Source organism: Etheostoma spectabile, unplaced genomic scaffold (assembly GCF_008692095.1).
Source record: "Etheostoma spectabile isolate EspeVRDwgs_2016 unplaced genomic scaffold, UIUC_Espe_1.0 scaffold00001477, whole genome shotgun sequence".
Lineage (NCBI taxonomy): Eukaryota > Metazoa > Chordata > Actinopteri > Perciformes > Percidae > Etheostoma > Etheostoma spectabile.
In genome coordinates, this window is record NW_022602757.1 from 1 (window position 1) to 11,124 (window position 11,124).

At 42.5% G+C, this 11,124-nt stretch overlaps 1 protein-coding gene and 1 long non-coding RNA gene across 2 annotated transcripts; both read left to right on the plus strand.

The window, feature by feature from the left end:
• Positions 1 to 2,889: 2,889 nt before the first annotated feature.
• LOC116675095 (spectrin beta chain, non-erythrocytic 1-like) lies at positions 2,890 to 10,118 on the plus strand (the record flags this gene model as incomplete). Its single annotated transcript, XM_032507169.1, has 7 exons — positions 2,890 to 3,104; positions 3,362 to 3,471; positions 3,578 to 3,626; positions 4,466 to 4,680; positions 4,852 to 5,025; positions 7,572 to 7,614; positions 7,928 to 10,118. Coding segments are annotated over 7 exons (1,025 nt in total), but the record flags the coding sequence as incomplete, so codon positions are not given.
• A 187-nt stretch (positions 10,119 to 10,305) lies between these two features.
• On the plus strand, positions 10,306 to 10,730 carry LOC116675096 (uncharacterized). The gene is made up of 2 exons (XR_004328290.1): positions 10,306 to 10,402; positions 10,466 to 10,730. It is a non-coding gene; the product is annotated as an uncharacterized LOC116675096 (long non-coding RNA).
• The last annotated feature ends 394 nt before the right edge of the window (positions 10,731 to 11,124 follow it).

Consider the following 11,124-nt stretch of genomic DNA (forward strand, 5'->3'; position numbering starts at 1 on the left):
TTTGTTTTCATTGCGCCTTTTCCAAAAATCAAAAAAGTCATTTTATTTCTCAGTAATGTACACTCAGCACCCATCTTGACAGAAAAAAACAAAATTAGAAATTTTTTGCATATTATATTAAAAAACCAAAACTGAAATATCCACATGGTCATAATTTTCAGACCCTTTGTTCAGTATTTAGTAGAAGCCACACCCTTTTTGATCTAATCAGCCATGAGTTCGTGTTTGGGAAAGATGCAACAAGTTTTTCACATCTGGATTTGTAACCCCTCTGCCATTCCTCCTTGCAGAGCCTCTCCAGTTCTGTCAGGTTGGATGGTAAACGTTGGTGGACAGTCATTTTTCAGGTCTCTCCAAGATGCTCAATTTGGTTTAAAGTCAGGGCTCTGGCTGGGCCTTCACAGAACAGCCACGAGTTGTTGTGAAGCCACTCCTTCGTTATTTTAGCGGTGTGTGCTTAGGGTCATGTCTTTTGGAAGGTAAACCTTCGGACCCAGTCTGAGGTCCAGAGCACTCTGGAAAAGGTTGTCGTCCAGGATATCCCGGTACTTGGCCGCATTCATCTTTCCCTCGATTGCAACCAGTCGTCCTGTCCCTGCCTGAAAACACCCCCACGCATGATCTGCCACCACCATCTTCACTGTTGAGACTGTTTGGACAGGTGATGAGCAGTGCCTGGTTTTCCTCCACACACCTCCCGCTTAGAATTAGAGGCAAAAAGTTCTATCTTGGTCTCATCAGACCAGATTATTTTATTTATCACCATCTTGCGTCCTTCAGGTGTTTTTTAGCAAACTCCATGCGGGCTTTCATGTGTCTTGCACTGAGGAGAGGCTTTCCGTCGGGCACTCCTGCCATAAAGCCCCGACTGGTGGATTGCTGCAGTGAGGGTTGACTTACAAAACTTTCTCCCATCTCCCGACTGCATCTCTGGAGCTCCGCCACAGTGGACCATTGGGTTTCTTCTTTGCCTCTCTCACCAAGGCTCCTTCGCTCCCCCGATAGCTCAGTTTGGCCGGACGGACCAGCTCTAGGAAGGGTTCTGGTCGTCCCAAACGTCTTCCATTTGAGGATTATGGAGGCCACTGTGCTCTTAGGGAACCTTAAGTGCAGCAGAAATTTTTTTGTAACCTTGACCAGATCTGGGCCTTGCCACAATTCTGTCTCTGAGCTCTTCAGGCAGTTCCTTTGACCTCATGATTGTCATTTGCTCTGACATGCATGTGAGCTGTAAGGTCTTTATATAGACAGGTGTGTGGCTTTCCTCATCAGTCCAATCAGTATATCAAACACAGCTGGACTCCAATGAAGGTGTAGAACCATCTCAAGGATGATCAGAAGAAATGACAGCACCTGAGTTACATATGAGGGTCACGACAGCAAAGGTCTGAATACTTATGACCATGTGATATTTCAGTTTTTTCTTTTTAATAAATTTGCAAAAATTTCTACATTTCTGTTTTTTCTGTCCAAGATGGGGTGCTGATGGTACATTACTGAGACAATAAAATGAACTTTTTTGATTTTTGGAAAATGGCTGCAATGAAACAAAGAGTGAAAAATTAAAGGGGTCTGAATACTTCCGTACCCACTGTATAATACTACTAATACTACTTTATATATATATATATAATACTAAAACTACTTTTATATATAATACAGATATAATACTTATACTACTTATATATATATCATATAATACTAATACTACTTTATATATACATACATATAATACTACTACTACTTTAATATAAATACATATAATACTATACTACTTTATATATAAATCACTAATAATACTACTACTACTTTATATTAAATTACATATAATACTAATACTACTTTATATATAAATACATATAATACTACTACTACTTTATATATAAATACATATACTACTATACTACTTTATATATAAATACATATAATACTACTACTTATATATTAAATACATATAATACTATACTACTAATTTATATAAATACATATAATACTACTACTACTTTATATATAAAAATACATATAATACTAATACTACTTTATATATAAATACATATAATACTAATACTACTTTATATATAAATACATATAATACTAATACTACTTTATATATAAATACATATAATACTAATACTATTTCAACAACACGTCCATTTGTTTTACAATGCTATAAAATGTAAAAGACCCAAAATTAATGAAAGTAGAGATTTGTACTTGGAATCAATCATGTTATTTTGGTTAGCTCGCTAGCTAGTTAGCTAGCTAGCTAGTTAGTTAGTTAGCTAGCTAGCTAGTTAGCTAGTTAGCTAGTTAGTTAGCTAGTTAGTTAGTTAGTTAGCTAGTTAGTTAGCTAGTTAGTTAGCTAGTTAGCTAGTTAGTTAGCTAGTTAGTTAGTTAGCTAGTTAGTTAGTTAGCTAGCTAGTTAGTTAGCTAGCTAGCTAGTTAGCTAGTTAGTTAGCTAGTTAGTTAGTTAGTTAGCTAGCTAGTTAGCTAGTTAGCTAGTTAGTTAGCTAGTTAGTTAGTTAGTTAGCTAGTTAGTTAGTTAGTTAGCTAGCTAGCTAGTTAGTTAGTTAGCTAGTTAGTTAGTTAGTTAGCTAGTTAGTTAGTTAGCTAGTTAGTTAGTTAGCTAGTTAGTTAGTTAGTTAGCTAGTTAGTTAGCTAGTTAGTTAGTTAGTTAGCTAGCTAGTTAGTTAGTTAGTTAGTTAGCCGGCTGGTCCCCTCAGTAAGTGTCTCTGTCCCTCCCTCAGTAAGTGTCTCTGTCCCCCGTCTGTAAGTGTCTCTGTCCCCCGTCTGTAAGTGTCTCTGTCCCCCGTCTGTAAGTGTCTCTGTCCCCCCTCAGTAAGTGTCTCTGTCCCCCCTCAGTAAGTGTCTCTGTCCCCCCTCAGTAAGTGTCTCTGTCCCCCCCAGTCCTGGAGGTGCACCAGTTCTCCCGGGACGCGGGCGTGGCGGAGGCCTGGCTGCTGGGACAAGAGCCCTACCTGTCCAGCAGGGACATGGGACAGAGCGTGGACGACGTGGAGAAGCTCATCAAACGCCACGAGGCCTTCGAGAAGTCGGCCGCCACCTGGGAGGAGCGCTTCTCCGCCCTGGAGAGGCTGACCACGGTGAGACACGTCCTCATGGTTACCTTTAGAGACACGGTCCCCGAGCTCGTCTCCAACCGCCCGGGGACATTATTATATAATTATCATGTTTACCTGTAGAAGAAGATTATTCTTTCATATCTCCAACATTTCAGTTTTATTTCCACTTCAAAGATGTTTTTACTTTTTTATATAATGTGTCTGTCTGTCTGTCTGTCCATCTGTCTCTCCATCTGTCCATCCATCTGTCTTTCTCTCTGTCTCTGTGTGTGTCCCAGCTGGAGCTGCTGGAGGTGAGGAGGCAGCAGGAGGAAGAGGAGAGGATGAGGAAGCCTCCGTCTCCGGAGCCGTCCCCGGTCCTTCAGCCCCCAGAGTCTCAGCAGCAGAGGTGAGCGTCTCCTTTACAACGCACCCTGAACGCACCATGTTATCATTATTTCTTAATGTGGACGGTCAGTAATCAGCCGTGTCTCTGTGTCCCTGTGTCTCTGCAGCGGCGTCGTCCTTCAGAACGGACTCCTGTCAGACCAGGACTCCCCTCGGGTCAGTACCTCCAACACTGATTGGACGGCCTCGTGTCCTTCATTAACCAATCAGCACGTTCAACGTCTCTGTTAAAGTTCACTAGTCTTACTCTATGTTATGTTATATCTGTCCTGTACGAGGGACATTACATCTGTTATATCTGTCCAGGACGGAGACATTACATCTGTTATATCTGTCCTGTACAAGGGACGTTATATCTGTCCAGGACGGAGACATTACATCTGTATCTGTCCTGTATGGAGACATTACATCTGTTATATCTGTCCAATACCAGGGACATTACATCTGTTATATCTGTCCAGTACGGAGACATTACACCTGTTATATCTGTCCAATACCAGGGACATTACATCTGTATCTGTCCTGTACGGAGACATTACATCTGTTATATCTGTCCAGTACGAGGGACATTACATCTGTTATATCTGTCCAGGACGGAGACATTATATCTGTATCTGTCCTGTACGGAGACATTACATCTGTTATATCTGTCCTGTACGGAGACATTACATCTGTTATATCTGTCCAGTACGAGGGACATTACATCTGTTATATCTGTCCAGTACGAGGGACATTACATCTGTTATATCTGTCCATTACGGAGACATTACATCTGTTATATCTGTCCAGTACGGAGACATTACATCTGTTATATCTGTCCTGTACGAGGGACATTACATCTGTTATATCTGTCCTGTACGGAGACATTACATCTGTTATATCTGTCCTGTACGAGGGACATTATATCTGTTATATCTGTCCAATACAAGGGACATTACACCTGTTATATCTGTCCAGTACGGAGACATTACACGTGTCCCTGTGTCTCTGAGCAGGACGGCGTGGACGGAGTGGACATGGTGAACGGCGTGGGCGAGCGGAGCTCCAAGGAGCCGAGTCCCGGTGCGTCCCCGTCCTCCGGCAGGAAGACGAAGACGAGCCAGTCGTCCACGCTGCCGTCCAGGAACCAGGACAGCTCGCCGTCCCAGCTGGAGGGACACCTGCACCGCAAGCACGAGTGGGAGGGACACAACAAGAAGGCGTCCAACAGGTAGCCGTCCTCTCGCTCCTCCATTATTATTATTATTAATCTGACTGGCTGCTCTGTGATTGGCTGCTCTGTGACTGGCTGCTCTGTGATTGGCTGCTCTGTGATTGGCTGCTCTGTGACTGGCTGCTCTGTGACTGGCTGCTCTGTGACTGGCTGCTCTGTGATTGGCAGGTCGTGGCACCACGTGTACTGCGTCATCACCAACCAGGAAGTGTGCTTCTATAAAGACGGCAAGGCGGCGGCGGCCGGCGTCCCGTACCACGGCGAGCTGCCCGTCGGCCTGAAGGACGCCGCGTGTGACGTCGCCTCGGAGTACAAGAAGAAGAAGCACGTCTTCAAGCTCCGGTAACACACTGACGCTTTCTGACATGCTAACATGTTAACATGCTAACACGCTAACACGCTAACAAGCAAACACAATAACAGGCTAACACACTAAAAGGCTAACATGCTAACACACTAACATGCTAACACACTAACACACTAACATGCTAACACACTAACACACTAACATGCTAACACACTAACAGGCTAACACACTAACATGCTAACACACTAACACACTAACATGCTAACACACTAACAGGCTAACACACTAACAGGCTAACATGCTAACACACTAACATGCTAACACACTAACATGCTAACACACTAACATGCTAACACACTAACACGCTAACATGCTAACACACTAACATGCTAACACACTAACATGCTAACACACTAACAGGCTAACATGCTAACATGCTAATAGAAAAACCATGACGGCAAAAATAAATTCTTTTCTCAAATTTAGAAGAAACACGTCTTCAAACTCCAGTAACTCTTCTTCTTCTTCTCTGTTTCAGACTCTGACTCTTCTTCTTCTCTGTTTCAGACTCTGACTCTTCTTGTCTGTTTCAGACACTGACTCTTCTTCTTCTCTGTTTCAGACACTGACTCTTCTTCTTCTCTGTTTCAGACTCTGACTCTTCTTCTTCTCTGTTTCAGACTCTGACTCTTCTTCTCTGTTTCAGACTCTGACTCTTCTTCTCTGTTTCAGACACTGACTCTTCTTCTCTGTTTCAGACACTGACTCTTCTTCTTCTGTTTCAGACTCTGACTCTTCTCTGTTTCAGACACTGACTCTTCTTCTTCTCTGTTTCAGACTCTGACTCTTCTCTGTTTCAGACACTGACTCTTCTTCTTCTCTGTTTCAGACACTGACTCTTCTTCTCTGTTTCAGACTCTGACTCTTCTTCTTCTCTGTTTCAGACACTGACTCTTCTTCTTCTCTGTTTCAGACACTGACTCTTCTTGTCTGTTTCAGACTCTGACTCTTCTTCTTCTCTGTTTCAGACACTGACTCTTCTTCTCTGTTTCAGACACTGACTCTTCTTCTTCTCTGTTTCAGACTCTGACTCTTCTCTGTTTCAGACACTGACTCTTCTTATTCTCTGTTTCAGACTCTGACTCTTCTCTGTTTCAGACACTGACTCTTCTTCTTCTCTGTTTCAGACACTGACTCTTCTTCTCTGTTTCAGACTCTGACTCTTCTTCTCTGTTTCAGACACTGACTCTTCTTCTTCTCTGTTTCAGACACTGACTCTTCTTGTCTGTTTCAGACTCTGACTCTTCTTCTTCTCTGTTTCAGACACTGACTCTTCTTCTCTGTTTCAGACTCTGACTCTTCTTCTTCTCTGTTTCAGACACTGACTCTTCTTCTCTGTTTCAGACTCTGACTCTTCTTCTTCTCTGTTTCAGACACTGACTCTTCTTCTTCTCTGTTTCAGACTCTGACTCTTCTCTGTTTCAGACACTGACTCTTCTTCTTCTCTGTTTCAGACTCTGACTCTTCTTCTTCTCTGTTTCAGACTCTGACTCTTCTTCTTCTCTGTTTCAGACACTGACTCTTCTTCTTCTCTATTTCAGACACTGACTCTTCTTCTTCTCTGTTTCAGACTCTGACTCTTCTTCTCTGTTTCAGACTCTGACTCTTCTTCTTCTCTGTTTCAGACACTGACTCTTCTTCTTCTCTGTTTCAGACACTGACTCTTCTTCTTCTCTGTTTCAGACTCTGACTCTTCTTCTCTGTTTCAGACTCTGACTCTTCTTCTTCTCTGTTTCAGACACTGACTCTTCTTCTTCTCTGTTTCAGACACTGACTCTTCTTCTCTATTTCAGACACTGACTCTTCTTCTCTGTTTCAGACACTGACTCTTCTTCTCTGTTTCAGACTCTGACTCTTCTTCTTCTCTGTTTCAGACTGACTCATCTTCTCTGTTTCAGACACTGACTCTTCTTCTTCTCTGTTTCAGACATTGATTCTTCTTCTCTGTTTCAGACTCTGACTCTTCTTCTTCTCTGTTTCAGACTCTGACTCTTCTTCTCTGTTTCAGACTCTGACTCTTCTTCTTCTCTGTTTCAGACACTGACTCTTCTTCTCTGTTTCAGACACTGACTCTTCTTCTTCTCTGTTTCAGACACTGAACCTTCTTCTTCTCTGTTTCAGACTCTTCTTCTTCTCTGTTTCAGACTCTGACTCTTCTTCTTCTCTGTTTCAGACACTGACTCTTCTTCTTCTCTGTTTCAGACTCTGACTCTTCTTCTTCTCTGTTTCAGACTCTGACTCTTCTTCTTCTCTGTTTCAGACACTGACTCTTCTTCTTCTCTGTTTCAGACTCTGACTCTTCTTCTTCTCTGTTTCAGACTCTGACTCTTCTTCTTCTCTGTTTCAGACACTGACTCTTCTTCTTCTCTGTTTCAGACTCTGACTCTTCTTCTTCTCTGTTTCAGACTCTGACTCTTCTTCTTCTCTGTTTCAGACACTGACTCTTCTTCTTCTCTGTTTCAGACTCTGACTCTTCTTCTTCTCTGTTTCAGACTCTGACTCTTCTTCTTCTCTGTTTCAGAGCCACTGATGGAAACGAGTATCTGTTCCAAGCCAAAGATGAAGTAAGTTTGATTCTTATTTTGTGTTTTTGTTTCTTTTTTCCAACGTTATTTTGATTATTTAAGTCGGTTTGTTCTACATATATATATATATATATATGTACATATATAATATATATAGTATATATGCATATATATATATATATTACATATATATTATGTACTATATATTATATATATATATATATATATATATATATATATATACCATATATGTGTATTTATATGTAAGTATTGTGAGGCCTCTGCCCCCCCCCCCCCCCAGTAGAAAGCTCAGTCCTTCCTGCAGCTGTGCCCTGTGTGTCGCCCCCTGCAGGACGAGATGAGCACCTGGATCCAGGCCGTCCTGAACGCCAGCGCCGCCGGCAGCGACGCGGCGCCCGGCAGCCTCCCCGTGCACGCCGGCGTCCGGGCGCGCTCAGACGCTGCCGGCCGCCGTCACGGTTACCACGGAGACGAGTCCCGGAAGAGAGAGAAGGACAAGGAGAAGGACAAGGAGAAACGCTTCAGCCTGTTCAGCAAGAAGAAGCAGTAGAGACCAGCGGGCTCTGGAGAACTGGCTCAGACGGACGGGGTGGGGGGGGGGGGGTACAACTACTGCAGTACTGTACTTTAGTCTATATGTCGAGGTACTTGTACTTTACTCGAGTCTTTTCTTTTCACGTCACTTTCTACTTCTACTCGGCTACATTTCAGAGAGAAATATTCTACTTTTACTTTAATAAATTACTTTAGTTACTAGTTACTGTAGTTACTCCACTACAATCATCTGACAGCTTTAGTTCCTAGTTACTTTAGTTCCTAGTTAGTTCCTAGTTACTTTAGTTCCTAGTTACTTTAGTTCCTAGTTACTTTACCTTTTCCCTGCAGGCCGAGTACTTGTAGTATTTTGACAGCGTGGTATTAGTACTTCCCGGCTGGAGGAGCTGTTTCAGAGCGTGAGTCCAGATCTGAGCGGCTGCTTTCAGCTTCATGAAGGTCTTCTTCCTGCTGAGTCCTCCCTGATAACCCCCCTCCTGCCCCATGCCCCCCTCCTTGCCCCCCCCCCCCCCCCCCCCGTTCAGAGCTGCGACTCTAACGGTTACTTCCTGGATGAGCAGCCAATGGCGGATGCCGACAGCTGAGCAGTTTCACCACAGGGCCACGTTGGCTTGTTGTTGTTGTTTTGTTTTTTTCTCTCATGTTGGTTTTTATATTTCTGGTTGATTTTCTTACCGTGGTTCACGGGTGGACCCGTCGTCCCTGAGGACGCGGTCTCCAGCCGGGTGGACCCGTCCCTGAGGATGCGGTCTCCAGCCGGGTGGACCCGTCCCTGAGAACGCGGTCTCCAGCCAGGTGGACCCGTCCCTGAGGACGCGGTCTCCAGCCGGGTGGACCCGTCCCTGAGGACGTGGTCTCCAGCCGGGTGGACCCGTCCCCGAGGTTGCGGGCGGCGGTTTGATTCCGATGTTTAGAAGAAACAGCGGTTCATCATCGACAAACCAACAGGAAAAGTAAAGTCACTTAAAGGCCTGAATTCCCCAAAATATTCTTTAAAAAACAATAACTGAATAAATGACAACGCCTCGGCTGGAACGGTTTTCTCGCTCCACCAGTTTGCCGACGACACGCCGCTGTTTCTTTATGGCCGCCGCCCGGTGATGTGTTCAGGGACCACACACTAACTTAGATTTAGATTATTTTTTAATTTTGTTACTTTTGTACTTTTTACTTTTTGTTGTTGAAGTTATCGAGTTGTTTCTGTCGTCACAGACGACCCTTCTCGTCCTCCGCCGGTGAGAAATTGGACCAATAGTGCATTTTGTTTGGTTATTTTTGGACTTTGTGTTGGTGTGTGATGGAGAACTCTCACGTGCATGCTTCGTCCGGCCTGAAACACTAACCCCCGCTTCCTTTTCTACTTTGGTTCCCTGTCCCAGATACAGCAGATGGATATGTAGAGGATCCGGGATCATAGGATGATTCGTTCTTCATTTGTAATCAGAAAATGAAATGTGCGGAAAAAATGTTTCTGGTGTCAGAATCAAAAAAAATTTAAAGTCGATCAGAAACGGACTATTTTGTTTTTCTTTTCTTTCTTTTCATCGTTCTTTCTTTGGGATCGAAGAACGAAAGCGTACACGTACAACTCGTTATATCTCGTTAGGAAAGGAAAAGCTAGAAAACCAAATTCCAAAATTCAATCTTCATTTTGGTTTTTTGCAAAGAATTTTGAAGAAAGACCGAGAAGTAGAACAGGTATACAGTGTTCTTATTTCATAATTATAATGAATATAATGATTAATTATAATTACAAATCAACCCGGTATTATCCAGTGATAGTAGACCTGTGAGTGTGTACATCGTGTGTACATTGTGTACATCCTATGTACATCGTGTACATTGTGTGTATAATGTGTACATCGCGTACTACAGACAGGTGGACATGAAGGCTGCTTTGCTCTCTGCTCTCGTTCAGATTTTCTGCTCTTTGATACTCGTGATGCTGCTGTATATTTATCATACTGAATGGAAGTTAACGCCATCTTATTCAACATGTATGGAAGTTAACGCCATCTTATGACATGTATGGAAGTTAACGCCATCTTATTCAACATGTATGGAAGTTAACGCCATCTTACTGAACATGTATGGAAGTTAACGCCATCTTACTGAACATGTATGGAAGTTAACGCCATCTTATTCAACATGTATGGACATTAACGCCATCTTATTCAACATGTATGGAAGTTAACGCCATCTTATTCAACATGTATGGAAGTTAACGCCATCTTATTCAACATGTATGGAAGTTAACGCCATCTTATAAACATTCTATGGAAGTTAACGCTCATCATTTTCAAATGTATGGAAGGTTAACGCCATCTTATTCAACATGTATGGAAGTTAACGCCATCTTATTCAACATGTATGGAAGTTAACGCCATCTTATTCAACATGTATGGAAGTTAACGCCATCTTATTCAACATGTATGGAAGTTAACGCCATCTTATTCAACATGTATGGAAGTTAACGCCATCTTATTCAACATGTATGGAAGTTAACGCCATCTTATTGAACATGTATGGAAGTTAACGCCATCTTATTCAACATGTATGGACATTAACGCCATCTTATTCAACATGTATGGACGTTAACGCCATCTTATTGAACATGTATGGAAGTTAACGCCATCTTATTCAACATGTATGGACGTTAACGCCATCTTACTGAACATGTATGGAAGTTAACGCCATCTTATTCAACATGTATGGACATTAACGCCATCTTACTGAACATGTATGGAAGTTAACGCCATCTTATTCAACATGTATGGAAGTTAACGCCATCTTACTGAACATGTATGGAAGTTAACGCCATCTTATTCAACATGTATGGAAGTTAACGCCATCTTACTGAACATGTATGGAAGTTAACGCCATCTTATTCAACATGTATGGAAGTTAACGCCATCTTATTGCACAATCACAACTTCACTATAGGAATGAAGAAGCGGTTTGAGGCCGAATATT